The sequence below is a fragment of the Mustela lutreola genome, chromosome 12, assembly GCF_030435805.1.
Source record: "Mustela lutreola isolate mMusLut2 chromosome 12, mMusLut2.pri, whole genome shotgun sequence".
Taxonomy (NCBI): Eukaryota; Metazoa; Chordata; class Mammalia; order Carnivora; family Mustelidae; genus Mustela; species Mustela lutreola.
In genome coordinates this window covers 84,996,066-85,012,793 of record NC_081301.1, presented here as the reverse complement: position 1 = coordinate 85,012,793, position 16,728 = coordinate 84,996,066, and the positions used below count along the sequence as shown (strand labels likewise).

The window sequence follows — 16,728 nt, the reverse complement described above, 5'->3', positions numbered from 1 at the left end:
ATATCTTCCTCCAGTGGTACTGATTGTGAAATTAAATCTCCCTGTTTTGTGTCCATTGGAGTCATCACATAGCTTCCCTGATGACAAATACTATAGAGTGTCCTAATAATGACCAGTGTGGCTAGCATTTACTCAGTGTTTATAGTATACCAGGCAATGGGCTATACAAGGTTTTTTATTTGGAGAGCTCACTGGAAGCACAAGCGTACATGTCTTTATTCTCTACATCACCAAAACTCCATATATTTCACGCCACGTGTCCCAGAAGCTTAGCGAGATAAAAAGAAGGAGCCTCAGCACCACTCTGGGAGTTATCCTGGAGGAATGAAATATGGCCATTTAGAAAGAACAGAAATTGCATCTGAAATTGCATAACCTGAGACAATAGAAAAATTCTATTCCTGTGTGAGCCAAGAACAGTTATTAGGTGGAAAAAAGATTTGGTCATCTTCATTCTACTCACCCCGCTTATATAGAATCCCTGGGTACTTGGGTTCCCGAGGTCTCATGCTATTCCTATGTTCAAATAGCTGAGGGGATTTTGAAGGAACCTCCTACCAGCTCTGTCTAGCTCTAGGAGACGTGTTGCAGGTTTTTGAGGAGATCTGGTTGTATTGTTCAACTGCCATACCTCCAAACCCAGAATGTTCGGTATTTTAGATACAATACCAGATACAGCTCATTTGAGATGAATAGCCCCAAAAGACTTCCTTTGTTTGTTCCTACTTTTTTATGAATGTAATCATCTTCTCATTTTTAAAAGAAAAATTTCCTCTTATGAAAAATTAGAAAAGAGAATATAATCGTCACCATGGCCCAACTTCAATAATTATCACCTCATGAGTCAATACTGTTTCATTTATATTCCTTCTGCCATTATTTATCATGTAAGATATTTATATGGTTCCAAAGTCCAATCTACAAAAGTAATATCAGAGCATCTAGCCTCTACCTTGTCCTTCTACTCTCTTCTCTTTTCTCAACAGAGAACTTAGCTTTTTAGATTATTGTTTTATCTTCTCTTTAAAAATATAAGCCAATAAAGTTATATTTAAATTCCCCCTTTCTGGGCACCTGGGTGGCTCAGTGGGTTAAAGCCTCTGCCTTCAGCTCAGGTCATGATCTCAGGGTCCTGGGATCGAGGCCTGCATCTGGCTCTCTGCTCAGCAGGGAGCCTGCTTCCCCACCCCCTCTGCCTGCCTCTCTGCCTACTTGTGATCTCTATCAAACAAATAAATAAAAAATAAATAAATTCCCCCTTTCTGAGATAAACAATGGGAGTCTGGTGATTTTCAAAATATTTTTAAAATCTTTGGAGTGAAATGTCAACCGTGTTACTGGTATTCTAGGCCAAAAAGCAGGAAACATGTCATTTGTATTTATTTTAAAAAGAATTATTTGGGGACGCCTGGGTGGCTCAGTTGGTTAGGCGGCTGCCTTCGGCTCAGGTCATGATCCCGGTGTCCTGGGATCAAGTCCCACATCGGGCTCCTTGCTTGGCGGGGAGCCTGCTTCTCCCTCTGCCTCTGCTGCCACTCTGCCTGCCTGTGCTCGCTCGCGCGCTCTCTCTCTCTCTCTGGAAAATAAATAAAATAAAATAAATAATAATAATTATTATTATTTGAACACTTCACAACTTGTAAAGCCCCGGGTTTGTGACCCAAAAGCGGGGAGGGAGTAAAAGATGGTATATTTTGATTAAAAGACTAGAAATTGAGGGATGCCTGGGTGACTCAGTCAGTTAAGTATCTGCTTTTGGCTCAGGCCATGACCTGAGGGCCCTGGGATCAAGCCCCGAATTGGGCTTCCTTGCTTCTCACTCTCCCTCTGTTTTACTGCTCCCCTGCTTGTACTTTTTCACTGTGTTCTCTCTCTCAATAAATAAAATCTTTAAAAAAAAAAAAAAAGACAATAGTTAGGAGATACATAGACAGATAGTAGGGTTAAAGACACTCATACAATTGGAGTGTCTCCAAAGGGATTCCTGTAGGAAACAGTAACAGCTAGTTTCTTTGCAGAGCGGGAACTTACAGACCCTCTAACTGATCTTCCTTCTCACAGATCGAATCGCACAGAACATCATCAAGTCCCACCTGGAGACGTGTCAGTACACCATGGAGGAGCTACACCAGCTGGCGTGGCAGACCCACACCTATGAAGAAATTAAAGCCTATCAGAGCAAGGTACTCTAGGAAATCACGAGACCGTTTTTCTTGGGATTTCTCAATTTCTGGCTTTCTCGAACCTCAGCATTACCAACAATTAGGGCCGGATAATGCTCTGTGTAGGGACTGTCCCGCACGCTGGCGGATGCTTAGCATCATCCCTGGTCTCTGCCCACCAGGTGCCGTAGCAGTCCCTCACCCCGTCGTGGCAATCAGCTGTCTCCAGATGTTGCCAGATGTTCCCTGGGAACCCAGACCACCCCAATTAAAGAACACTGCCCTATTCGAGGGACCAGGGAGACTGTGCCCACATCAGATGACCTTAAGACCTCTCATGGTGGCTTCCCGGGGCCAGGCAAGGAAGAGAAACAATTAAGAAATTGTAGCAGTAGTAATAGTTGCAAATTTACACTACAAAGATATGTCATAAAGCATCCTAAATGTTTTTTCTTGCCCTGCATGTTAAAAAGGACCAAAGAAAAAAAAGGACAGCTCACCTCACGTTATAATTATATTTTTTTATTATTATTACTTTGTATCCACCAGAGAAGTTTTTAAGAGAAGGAATTTGCTCTTGTTATATAGTCACATCACTTTTCTTTGGGATGGAGATCTACAATTACAAGATCTACCAGTAAATGAAATTTTAAATAAAATACATAAATGGGTCTATATCTAAACATATGAGGGTCGCCTGGCTTGGTCAATCAGTAGAGCATGCTTGATTTCAGGATCGTGATCTTGAGCTCAGGATTGTGATCTTGATCTTAGGATTGTGACTTCAAGTCCCACATCAGGTGCAGAGATGACTTAAAATCTAAAAAAAATATGTATAAGTCAATAAATACATGATTATAACATTGATTTTTCTCCATTGGCATAATTAAATCTTATCCCTTTTATATAAATAAGACAAAACCATAGGTATTGTTATGATCAATAAAAAGCAGAATTCACACACTTGGATTTATGTATCCTGTTCCAAGGAAGATAATGCAAGGGTCAAAAAATACATTTCACAGATTCTAAATTACTTAAGAGAGTGATTTGATGGTTTGAGGTCTTTCCCTGTGAAATTCTTTTTATAGCAAACAGCACTCTCCGTAAGTTCTGGAAAAAGAACACAATGTAAAAATCTTACAAGTTCAGTGTTCAGTGTTCCTTAGGTGCCCACGAACATGACCAGATAGAAGCCTGGGAACGAAATCACTGCTCCTCAGTGTGAGAGTCTTTTTTCTCCCAGAACGGACTAAGAGCCCGAGTTTGTTTAGGGGAAGAGGAGGGGAAAAGAGCAAAGAAACTAAACATCGATTTTTACACCTGAGTGCAATGCTTCCATTATTTTCGTCTCAGTACATTAATCGTGTATCAAGGTTTGAACAGATCAGAACAATATGTCAGAAAATATTGTCAGTTTCTACCTCTTTCAAAGGAATTGGGTACATCCTGGCCTTGGGCCCTCCCGTGAGAGGGGAGCACCAGGAGGGAAACCCTGACTATGCCACTGACTCTCCACGTTGCTCTGGGCCCCACGTTCATTCCGTGGTTCTCTCTTGAAGTCCAGGGAAGCGCTGTGGCAGCAGTGCGCCATCCAGATCACTCACGCCATCCAGTACGTGGTGGAGTTCGCGAAGCGGATCACGGGCTTCATGGAGCTCTGTCAGAACGATCAGATTCTACTTCTCAAGTCAGGTAGGCCGGGAGGAGAAGCATGGGGGGGCCTGTTGGCGACCAGGACGCGGTCACCTTGGCCAACTTGGCTCAGTGTTGGTTCTGGAAAACCTTCCTTCCAGGGTGTAGTTCATATTTACCACCCACACAGTCGGCCAACTCCCAGAGGAGACTCCCGGTAATGAAAATGCCCTGATACTCGTTCCGTTCCCCTTTGAAGTCAGATACAATTTTGCTTATTGAAAGTGGAGCTATTAATTGCGGAGGTTGAGATTCCCCAGCCTGACAGGCCAAGCAAGTCATGAGCGTGTCAAGGCGGCTGAACTGCTGAGCTGGCTCTCAGACGCGCCACTTGCCTTCTGTCGGGGTGGGAAGAGACATCCAGGCTAGCAATGCGTTGCCTCTGTGGTCACTCCTCGTCATTTTAATGAGGATAGCCTGCAGCCAGTCTACACCCAGAGAAACCCCCTGAGCTCTAATCTCCCGTCCCCTGCTCTCATACCTGCTCTCTGACTCGCACAGTCACCTAGGAACGTCTGCGTGCGACAGACTTCCCAGATGCCGTTACCCAAACAGGAAACAAATTTGCCTTCTTGACCCCCACCCCCCTTTCAAAATAGAAAATAGGAACCATCATGGTGTGTGTTAACCTTCCTGGACCTGGGCCGTGGTAATGATTATATACGTGTGTGTGTGTCATAACATACTTTACGTATGTTCATGTTTACTCACGACATCTCACTTAGTCTGGGGACATTGGTATTAATTCCCTCTTAGAGGAGGAGGGGAAGATTCAGAGAAATGAAGGGCTGCGTTCAATGTCACAAAGCCAGTGTATGGCCAAGCTGACCAGATAGAGTAGTTATAAGTTGCTGCCACTGCTTTACCACATGATTGAAGATGGTACAAACCTTGTCTCGAACATGAGCTTGATTGATCAGTTATCTATTGCTGGGTACAAATGACCCTGAAACCTATAGGTCATTTGACCGTCATCACTGATTTTGCTCCCAAAGCTACCATGTGAGCGGGTCTCAGCTAGCTAGGGACAGCTTGTTTCTTACTCCATGTGGGGTTCACTGAGGCAAGCGACTTGACTGAGGACAGGAGGATCCCCTCACTTGGCTGCCAATGTGGGCTGGTTGAGTCCAGAGTTCGGCCAAGGTTCTGGACTGCGGTCCCCAGTTCCTATGCACGCACGTCAGCCTCTCCACAGCGCGCCTGGACTTTCTCGCGGCATGCTCGCTAGTTTCAGAGGCTGGCACTCCGAACGCCCAAGGCCAAAGTGCATAACATTTTTCTGGCTTAGCTGGGTTATTTCCACCTCACCCTGTTAGTCAGGGCAGCCATGACCGTGCACCTGGACTCAAGGGTAGGAGACATGAATCCTCCTTCTTGATGGGGGAGTGGTAAGGCCCTTGAGAAGCATGTGGGATGGAAGATATTTTTGTGACTCTCTTTGAAAAAAAAAAAAAAAATCTGCCACATTTGATATGTGACCTTGAGCTAGCCTCTTGAGATGGCAGTTTCCTCATTTGCAAAATAAAGAGATGGAGTAGAAATAATGAATTCCAAACTTCCAGTTGCACTGGCAGCATTGAGGAGCTCGCTGCCTGTTCTGAGTCATGGGCATCATCTGAAGTCTTTGAGAAGGGAACCCAGGTTACTGCATTTCTAAGTCTCAGGTATAACGAGCCCATAGACTGATCCTGGAGAACCACTCTACCATGTGACCTTCTAACATCTCTGCCTGCTGTAAAAACGTTGACTCTAGTATAAAGGGCAGACAGAGAACTTAACCTCCTTAAGTCTCCCGTAATTCACCCCTAAAAAAAGGGGAGGGGACTAAAAAAGCTCACCTGAAATGGTATTGTAAGGATCAAATAAAATAACAAATGTCAGGGGCCAAGGAACGTGCCTTCCCCCTTATAGATACTCAATAAATGGTACCTATTGTGTTTTGTCAGAAAAACCACTGTTTGGGGGGGGGGGGGTTGTTTTGTTTTTAAAGTTGTTATTTGACAGTGACATTTTAACCTCCTTTAAGGTCTATCTGGGCCAGTGACCGCAGAGAGAGGGATCACAAGCAGGGGGTTGGCAGGCAGAGGCAGAGGGAGAAGCAGACCCCGCTGAGCAGGGAGCCGGATGCGGGCTCCATCCTGGGCCCCAGAGACCATGACCTGCCCCAAAGGCTGGCGCTTAACGACTGGTACCCCAGGCACCCCAGAAAAAACACTGTTTTAAGATTTACAAATCCCCTTCTATGTGTAAGCCCCTATGCTGGGTGACATAAAAGGGAGAAAGCAGCAGACCAAAGAAAGTAAGACACAGACATAAATATTCAGTGGCAAGTAAGAAAGGCACCACAGATACCCTGGGGAAACCAGGGGCTTAGCCGATTCACCTGTATGGTGGTTCCTCAGAATGTCCATAAATATTCAGAGGGCAACACAAAGGCAGCAAACTAGTTCATTCAACAAATATTTAGAGGCGCCTGGGGGGCTCAGTCAGTTAAGTGTCTGACTCCTGGTTTCCGCTCAGGTCACGATCTCATGGGTCATGGGATGGAGTTGCGTGCAGGGCTCCGCATTGAGCAACGACTCTGCCTGAAGTTTCTCTCCCTCTGCCCCTCCCCCCACCCGCATACGCTCTACCTCTCTCAAATAAAGAAAACTTTACAGAAATAATAAAAACAAGTAGTTAGTAAGCCCCTACTAGGTGCCAGGAACTTTTTTAGGTCCTGGAGATGTAATAGTGAATAAAGTAACCACAACCCCGTCATGTCTGCAGACACAGGTCCTGCCCTCTCTGGGCCAACCGTGAAGTCAGAGAAACGCTAGTATCAAGGCTGAACAAGTTCCTTCATGTTGAGGCTTCCCCAGCCTTTGACCTGTGAATGCTGATTGTAACTCGGAAGGGAGATCATATTCAGCATTTTGCCAAAACTCATTTGACCAAGAAAACCTCCTTTCAAAGACATCAGACGTCTGTGGTGCCCTCCAGAAACACCCTGAAGGGGCCCCTATGTAAAGTCGTCCTGTGCTGAAACCTAACACGGACAGGGGGCACATGTGGCCCCTGCGGAACTTCTGCAAAAGGGAACAGGTTGGACTTGCCTGTTGCAAAGCTCCTTGTGGATCCAGGAATTGGAACCACCTGTAATATTAGTCAAAAAAAAAGCAAGAGAAGGAAGGAAGGAGAAAGAAGAAAGAAAAGAAAAATTATGCTTCCCCAAAACCATATTGTTGCTGCTTTCCATTTTAACCTCCTTTAAGGTCTATTTTAATTCCTCACACAAGCATGAAGAGAGCTATTTTTTTGTTTTGTTTTGTTTTACTCGGGAAGAGATCCTGAGGTATTTCTGAATGGGTGCAGCTATGTGTCTACGTGTATGTGTTTGTGTTTCCGAGATTCTTTTGGAAGTCCCCGGCCTTTATAATAATAACTTCTTTATTATTGCACATATACACATATTTCCTTTATTTTTTTATTCATAGGTTGCTTGGAAGTGGTTTTAGTGAGAATGTGCCGTGCCTTCAACCCATTAAACAACACTGTCCTGTTTGAAGGAAAATATGGAGGAATGCAAATGTTCAAGGCCTTAGGTGAGTTTACCTTTGATGGTGACACAATTTTCTTAACTGCCGTCAGTTTCTCCACTGAGAAGTTGGTAAATGAAATGCCTTGATTCTTGAATTTGAACTAGCATCTCACTTGACAGGGGCTGGACCAGTGTTATCTAGGATCTTAGAATTGTGCATCCTAATATGAAAGGTGGGAGAGAACCACAGCCCCCTTTGAGATCAACCACACCTCCTTCAGAAATCAATGGAGACCGGTTCCGAAAGAACTGAGAGACATTCTAGATTATTCTTTGTAAGATCAACTTATTTTCCCTTCTAGCTTACTGCCTCACAAAGTACATTAGGTAGACCACTGGTGGTCCATGGGTGAGTGATCTCTTAGTGTCTTCTGTAAATGCATAATCGTTAGTTAAGATATTTAACGAAAAGAGCTCCTTCACTTGCTTCTTTCCCATAGCACTGACTTTCTCCCTGTTAATCCATGATGTTCTGGTGGGAGCACAGGAAGAGTGGGTGCCACCCTGCTTTCCCATGATCCCCAGACCTTTCCTGTGGGGGGGCACACACACAGGCAGTCTTTGAAAGTGCTGGGTATCATTCACATCGGCATCGGTCACAGAGCAGATAAGAACGCTAGCGAAGATGGGCCGATGCCAGGAAAGGTTTTAACGATTGGCAGTGCCATTTGTTCCATACGTGGCCCCTGGACATCACAGAGGCCAGTGCCCTTTCACCTTCTGTGCTGTCAGTTGATAGGGCGGCGAACAGCAAGTCCGTCTGGCTGGCATTGTTGGCCTTCTGCCGCTGATACACATTCATGTCCTCTACAAGGCTAGATTTTCAAGAAAGGAGGAAAAGCCTTGGCAGGCAACTTGGGTATATTTCCAGCCTCATAAAATAAACATTTACCAAGGATCAGTGTAGGGACGAAGCATTCTTTTGCCAAAATTCACCATTGCTAAGCAACTGACCTACAAGGGATCCGTGAGAAGGTAAAAATAAATGAATGCCTGCCCCTCAGTTAGATTTTCAGGGAAGTTATCCACTTGAAAGCTACCTCCTCTTCGTTCTATAAGAAGTTTAGAACATCTCAGTTTGAGGTCTCTGAGCATTCTATGCTGCCAGGTTCCGGGGCCACTAAGACCGATAGCCCTTATGCCTTATGAGTAATGTTTTTGGTTTTCTGTGTATGTTCTCTCTCTACTGAAGGATCCCCAAAATCACTTATTTAAATATTTTTAGATGGAACTAATTTCAGACTTCCAAGATTATTTTTAGCTTCTATAGTCCCAGTTGGATATTACAGTGGGCACATCCCATCCCATCAGCCCCTCATGGGTGTAACATTAATTTTCAGTGCTTGATTGAGATGCTGCCCAATTTCCTCATTCTGTAATTACTAGGAACTTGGAAAAATTTTTGCCGAGTGTGCAAATCCCTGAATACCGTCTGGATTATGGGGCTTTCCTTACTATTGCCCCATTCCATTCAATTATTATTTAACTGGCCTTCTTTTATAGGTTCTGATGACCTAGTGAATGAAGCATTTGACTTTGCAAAGAATTTGTGTTCCTTGCAGCTGACTGAGGAGGAGATTGCTTTGTTCTCATCTGCTGTTCTGATATCTCCAGGTAAGGAGGTCTGAGGTCTTGTCTTAGAATTTTTTTTTTTTTTTTTTTTTTGTCTTTAACATGAATTATATCTACCCAAGCCTATGTACTCAGGAGAAATTTAAATTTCCTTAAGCAAGCTTGTGATATTTTTGGACACTTCAAAAGAAAGTAGCCCTAAATTAATTAAAATGAGCCATTTTACCCCACAAGCAAGAGAAGGGTGTGTGGTAAGGCTCACTCCAGATTTAGATAAGCGAAAGCATTCCTTAACAGATTAATGAGGGCGGATGGTGGCCTGAGTTACAGCTAAGTTCTATTTCGATTGTAAGAATAAAGGAGGTTGAAAACAAATGTCCATCAAGGTGAGACTTAGTAGAAATATATTTAAATGAAAGATCCAGCATGAGGACAAAAGGAAATAAAATGTACAACCTTCTCTTTAAACACCTCCTTTGTTGGCTCTTCCACCAAGATGGCCAATATGAGGGGCTTTGAAAAGCCCCAATATGAGGACAGCAGGGGAAAAATGATTCCCACTAAAGACCGGGAAAGGGGGAATCTCCGATGTGGACGCGGACATTCCCGTAGAGGGATGTGTCATCACTTCTCTCTGTGACCTTAAATACTTGAACCCCCCCCTCCGAGCTTTAGTCTCCTCATCTATAAAGTAATAATTGTGGACTTCATTATACTAAGATCGTGGGGCACCTGGGTGGTTCAGTCAGTTACGTGTCTGACTCTTGATTTCAGTTCAGGTCATGATGTCAGGGTCATGAGATCGAGCCCTGTGTCAGGCTCACACTCCACTTGCTCAGACTCTGCTTATGATTCTCTCCCTCTCCCGCTGCCCCTTCCCTACCCAGCATGCTCTGTCTCTCTTAAATAAATAAATAAATAAATCTTAGGGAAAAAAAATGAAGATCATGTCTAGCTCTAAAATGCAATAACATACCAAAATTTTCAAAGAAGATAAGGTGTAATGTTTATAGCTCCATTAGAACTCTAGCAATTGAAATGCTGTAAATATATGGCAGCTTGAGAATGTCTAGAATCCTAGTAAGTACATGGCTCCTTCTTCAACCAGAATGAACTCAGAGTCACTCAGCTGTCTGCTCAGTTAGATTTTGGGTGAAAGGATACCAGTGTCATTTACAGTTCTCTGCTAATAATTTTCATGGCCACGAGACTCATTCTTTCTGTAAAATTCATCCTAGGGACTGGAGCTCTTCTTATTCCCTTACATAGTTTTCAGTGGGACGGGAAGAAATTAATCTTACCCATGATTGCACATACTGACATGTCATTCCAGCTGTATCTACCAATAACAGCAGTCTCTACACTTTTTATCTGATCTTATCAGGGAGAGAGAGTGAGCAGAGGGAGAGAGAGAATCCTAAGCAGGCTCCGTGCTGGGCACTGAGCCTGGAGTGGGACTTGATCTCAAGACTCTGAGATCATGACCTGAGCTGAAATCAAGAGTCCTACACTTAACCAACTGAGCCATCCAGGTGCCTCTTAGCCTCCACGTTTTTTTATCAGTGAGGCTTTATCTATTTATCGTTAAATTTTATGAAGACTTTTCAATTTGCCTCTCTTTTTTATTTAACCATGCTATCAAAAATAGAAATTATCACTTGGCATGTTATTACTAACAGTTTCTTCTGTGGCTCTGTCTACAATCAAGTTTTTCCTTTAGGCCTTTTTTTGTTTTGTTTTTTGTTTTGTTTTAAACCCTGCAAAGTTTCTCAGGCCTGGAAGCACAAAGATAAATGGGAGAAGTGACAAGAACTAGTTATTTCTGATAGCAACCACATGCCAGATAACTTTCCTCCTACCATTTTCTCATCGCATTTGACAGTTTTCTTGGAATATAGTTAAATAGAAGACTCGTTCTAAGCCTGTGGGTCTAGGATGAGGGAGGAGATTGCACCCTGCTTCCCACTTGCTCAAAGGAAGTTTTGCAAAATACACTGTGTTTATTAGGGATGTCTGTGGTAAGTGAGTACATTCCTAGGAGCGAATACGTAAGACGTGGCATAACTCACCTAAACTATCTATGAAGATAACTGCCCAGACCTAAGGTAAGCCTGGATCAGAAATCAGCTGAACTGTGAGCCTATAGCCATCAAGTTCTGCAGAGTTTGGAAGCATGACGTTTGGCTTTGTCTTCCTAGCAAAGAATCTTCCAGGCCAACTCAGGGGTTTCTGCAGCTCCAGATACCTGTTTGCCATCTTGGCCTAGTGCCATATTCAGAAAAGAGGAAAGACCGATGTCCAGCCTCTGCAGGCTCTGTTCATGCCGGACCCCACCCTTGAACCCCCAGGTCTTGTCACAAAAGCCATGGTCTGTTCAGCTCCGGATAGTTTAGAGAAGGGAGAGGGAGAGAAACCTAATTTATTCGGACTGACAATTGTCACTGTAGGCTTTTGTGCTCACTTACGTAAGAGTTTTGCTTAACCTGTGGCTAGACTTGTCCTTGCCTTGTCTAGAATTACAGAATTGAGTTTCTCACCTGACCTGAACCGAGTTCAGATGGACCATTTCCAAGTTCTTTTCCATGAGTATTTGTTCAGCATTTGGAGGCTCTAGATGTCTCTTCATGGAAGCTCCCACCTGAGGCATGGATGCTGGGCTGCATTTTTGTTACCAGCCATAAAGCTTCTAGGAAGAAAGGAAGGAAGTGGGTGGTGAAGAGAGAGATATAGGAAGGAAAAAAAGAAAATGTAGGATAGGAGAAAGGAAAGGAGGGATTGTCCTACCCACCACTTAAAAATTCCATGTAGAGGGGCGCCTGCGTGGCTCAGTGGGTTAAAGCCTCTGCCTTCGGCTCAGGTCATGATCTTAGGGTCCTGGGATCGAGCCCCGCCTCAGGTTCTCTGCTAGGCAGGGAGCCTGCTTCCCTTCCTCTCTGCCTGCCTCTCTGCCTGCTTGTGATCTCTCTCTGTCAAATAAATAAATAAAAATCTTTTTAAAAAAATTCCATGTAGAAAAAGAGCACACAGGATTAAATTTTTGGAATTGATTCATGTTTATGCTTTGCATTATAGCTTAGCTTATAAAAGGGAAAGGGGATCCTGAATACCAAAAATATTCCTGTGTAATAGATTTTCTTCTAGAATTCATTTTCTTCACAAGTCATAAACTTAGATTTTTTCAAAGTAGAAGTTAATGTCCAAAAACAGAAGAGAGAGAGAGAGAGAGAGAGATGTAAGTTGTCACAGATAATACGAAACATGCTGGTGTTTACTGGAACCATGGGGTTCTTCCCTCCATCCGCCTTTCCTGGGTCAGTGTATCTGGCATTGCTGTCATCAGGGTATTTCTTTTAAAGTATCTGTGTTTTATATAAATAACTATATGTCTTCGAAAACAATGGAATGGGTCTGAAACTCAGCACCTATAAATGCGGTGAAAGCTAACATTCCCCCCCCACCCACGCTAACCTAATTCTTTTCCTTTGTCAGACCGAGCCTGGCTGATAGAACCAAGGAAGGTCCAGAAGCTTCAGGAAAAAATTTATTTTGCACTTCAGCACGTGATTCAGAAGAATCACCTGGATGATGAGACTTTGGCAAAGGTATGTCCTAGGAGAACAGACCTACTGTCCCTGGGAAAACACAGTGGCTAGTTAGAAAGCAAGGGCATTGCTCAGCAGTATCAGTTTTTGGAATTTACCAAAGATGTATAAAAGTTGAGGTGCTGCTTTAAAAAGGAGATCAGTAAGTTATAACAGATTGAGAGAAGAATGACTTTGTGCAAGAGGATATTGTCAGATCTCAACCTCAGGCACAAAAAGACCAGGGAAAGAAACGAAGGGTGTTTTATACGAAGAACAAAAGCTTAAAGCAAGGAATCAAGTCTTCAGAATTGACAGGTGATGAACGAAGAGAATTTGTGGCTCTTCAGAAGTCAGATGTGGGCCAACCTTAAGAGTAGGGAGATTTTTATTTAAAATCAGAAAGAACCGTAAAATAAGAATTGCTGAACAAAGGCGTAAACCATTGTGAGGTAGTGAGCTCCCTGGCATTGGTCATATTCTAGAGCACACTGCTTGATTTTTTGTCAGATGTGTTGTAAATCAGAGTCCTTCCCAGAGTAGAAGATTAGACTGATTACCAGTAAATTTTCCTTCAATTCTAATCTTTTCATACACGATTTATCCAGGGGTTCCTTCAAAATAGTGAGGTATCCCTACGTCAAAATGTGTGCAACCTGCCATCAGTGTCTCTGTTCAGCTTACTTAAGAATTGTGATCTTTAAGAAGAGTTCTGAGAAGAGATGTTTACCAGAGTAAAATGCTCATAAGGGGAAGAAGTAATTTCCTAATGATTGAAACTAAGCATTATTTAGGATCTTAAAGTATCTTGGATTTCTTAAGAACTGGAATTTTTTAGAGGGCAAGCAACTGGCAAATGAAGCATATTCTCAGTTGAAGACCAGAGTAATCCTAGTCTATGTTTATAATCATCAAAACCTTCCCACTGCTTTCAAAGTTCCTTATTTTTTTAAAAGGGGAAAATTCTGTCAGAGGTATTACCACATACTACTTTGCAAATACAGAAACTCCTATCTATAAAAATCTATGAATTACATATGCTGTTTCATGATGGTAACATTTTGTTAGGATGAAGGCCTCACTAGGAGGGACATTTTTACACTATAGAGGGATAGTTGTCTAGTAGAAATTGGTACTTTTGGTATGGCCCAGGAAAACCACTTGCTCTCTGTACCTTGGTTTTCTCCCAGTCAAGACAAAACTTCTGCATGCTTCCAGATGCACTGGGCAGAAGAGATGGTTTTGGAAACATACACCTGTCTCTATAATTGCTCTGCAGAATATACGATAAATACTTCTGGTCAGTTAATGGAGGGGGAATGTTTTCTGCATTTTGGATCTCCCAAAGACCTTGTCCCCATATATGCCATCCTAAAATTGAGGTCCTGATATGAGGATAATGAGGATTATCTTTTTTTTGGCATCTGTATGGTTGTTTTGAGGTTCAAATGAGATCCACAGTACAAAAATTATCCTGCTTACATCATTTTCTACCTCCTGGTGTCCTGAGGGTGGCCATCAGAAGTATTTGGGGTAGAAAGGAAGCAAGAGAAAGTGTTAAAAGAGGATTGTTTCTTGTATAGAACTCCCTGGAACCAGATGATGAGCATTGCTACCATAGGTTGCAGATGGATGTAGGTTTCTTGTGTGGACCCCTGCTTGTAAGCCAGCATTTCCTAGGATGCTCTGTGAAGTAAAGGGGAGGGACCATGAAAGAGAATGAGCTCTGGACTCTTCGATCCCAGCCCTGAGCTGCGTGGCTTTCGATGAGTCACTCTATTTATCTTAGATTCCTAAACTGTCAAGTGCTGGAGATGGGGGGGTGGGAATGGGCAAGTATCTCGAGTTCCCGACCACTTGAACACAGAAGGACAATGGTGCCATGGACATACAGGCACTCTCTCTCACGAAGCCCTTCCCTCCGAAAGGAATCATTTCATTTGTATCCAGCAAACACTCTTCTGTCCCACCACAGACTCTCATCTTTTCAGAAGTGCTCCTTCTGCCCCCATAGTCACGGAGCTCGTCTGCCTTTAGGATGCCTCTCAAACAGTGGCAGCCATTCTTAATACTTGTAATTTATAGACCCCTCGGGGAATCTGGCAGACATCCTGAAACCTCCCTCAAGAAGAATGGGCACACACCAACTGTGGCATTCAAGTCCAGGGGCACAGGTAAATCCGCAGTCAGTGGGTCGGATCTGCCTTCTGGGTAACGCGAACAATTTGACCCAGAACAAGTGGAACGGACATCAGGTGAGAGGGTTGGGGCTTAGACATAGTCACAGGACTTGATCCCGAAAGAACAGGCTCCAACACACTTCCGTCATGCCCACTTCCTGAAATTGAAGTCCAAACCTTGTACTTTTAACCAAATTTGGATGTGCAGAAGGTGTGAAGATTAGGAATTCTGTATCCGTTAACTGGAAGATTTCAAACCCAATATATGAACCCATTTATTTTTTAAAGCCTTATTAAAGATTCTGGTTTCCTTTCCTCATAGCATCGTGATAATACGTAGCATATTTGTAATAATCATCAGAACCACTTCCTAGCTGAGTGACTGTGGAAAAGTGACTTACCCTCTCTGTGCTTAGGTTTCCTCATTTGTAAACTGTGACTAAAGACAATGTCCAGGTTCTGTGATTATTTTGAAGATGAAATGGTATTTGGTATCAGCAAGCGGCGCACTCTGTAAGGGGTCTAGTATGTGAGTGCTGCTCTTGTGGACAGAAGTGCATTTCGGCAGGGAAATTTTGATCCAAAGGTGGTATATTTGAGTCAATCACTAATGGATGAGAACTATTTCAAAAAAAGGAAGTTGGAGGGCTCAGGAGATGGAGTGTGGCCTTGCAAGTGATGGAGGAAATGTTAAGAGGTAAGGAAGTATAAGGTATATTTGAGCTACGAATAACAGGGTGGGTGTATATTTGAACCGCCACGACCGGTGACAGTCTGGTTCTCTGGAGTATGGACTTCGTTTATCACCAGTCCCAAGAATCTGTCCTTCCTGTTGCTCTGGCCAGAGGACAGAGGGCAAAGGAGAAAAAGGAGTCAGTCTAGCTCGGGCCGGGGAGGGGCAGCGTACTCACGACTGAGGGCAAAGCTTGGATCTAGACATCTTGCTCATATCCCAGGCCTTCCTTCAGTGCGAGCTCTGAGCCAGGGCCATGGCTGGAGGCCTGTCTGATAAAGTCTTCTCCAGCCTGTCCCCTCTTGTCGCAGCTCCTAGATAATCAGAGTCATGAAATCTTAGTAGCTAGTCTATTTATTTGTTCCTAGCCCTCCTGCACATACATGCGACCCTCCTGAGTTCTTGCCCAAATCTTTACTGAGAAGTTTAAAAAGTAGCAAACTCCGTACTGACCCATACCCGACAGGAAGGCCTGGAGGACTTGTGGTGGGAGTCGGGCCACCAGCTGCTCGCTCTGCCATACGCAGAGACTAGAGCGAGTGCTGGTACTTATTTTACTACAACCACCACACTTCAGGGAGTTACCGTGCCTTTAATCCATTTCTCCAAACTGTTCAATTGCTTGTGCCTGGTCGTGTACTACAGATGGGCCACACCACCCTTCCAGATATTTGTGAACACACAGTTCTGTGCTAGTGGAAATTCAAATTCTTCTAAATATGGAGGAGTCTAGGGATTATGCCGAAGCTCAGAATCTCTCTCACGCTTCTCTTTCCTCCTATTCCTGGATGGCCAGAGGGTTATTACTTGTCCCCTATGGCTCTCTCTCTTCAAGTCACTTTTTTAAAAATTTTCTATTGAAATTCAATTTATTAACATATACTGTATTATTAGTTTCCGAGGTAGAGTTTAGTGATTCGTCAGTTGCATAGAACACTCGGTGCTCATTACTTCTAGTGCACTCCCTACTGCCCATCCCGCAGCCACTTCCCCTCCAGCAACCGTGTTTGTTCCCTTTCTTATGGTTTGTCTCCCTGTTTTCAGCTTATTTTATTTTTTCTTCCCTTCTCTTATGATCCTCTGTTTTGTTTCTTAAATTCCACATGTGAGTGAAATCATATGGTATCTGTCTTTCTCTGACTTATTTTGCTTAGCAGAATACCCTCTAGCTCCCTCCACATCATTGTAAATGGCAAGATTTCATTCTTTTTTTTTTTTTTTAAGA

The 16,728-nt window shown here is 43.4% G+C and overlaps 1 protein-coding gene across 1 annotated transcript in view; it reads left to right on the top strand.

The window, feature by feature from the left end:
- Positions 1–16,728, top strand: part of RORB (RAR related orphan receptor B) — a 192,907-nt gene that overhangs the window by 161,666 nt on the left and 14,513 nt on the right. The window contains exons 5-9 of the mRNA XM_059142577.1: positions 2,062–2,183; positions 3,725–3,857; positions 7,334–7,441; positions 8,941–9,051; positions 12,499–12,611. Coding sequence (XP_058998560.1) covers positions 2,062–2,183; positions 3,725–3,857; positions 7,334–7,441; positions 8,941–9,051; positions 12,499–12,611 — 587 coding nt within the window. The remainder of the gene's footprint in view (positions 1–2,061; positions 2,184–3,724; positions 3,858–7,333; positions 7,442–8,940; positions 9,052–12,498; positions 12,612–16,728) is intronic.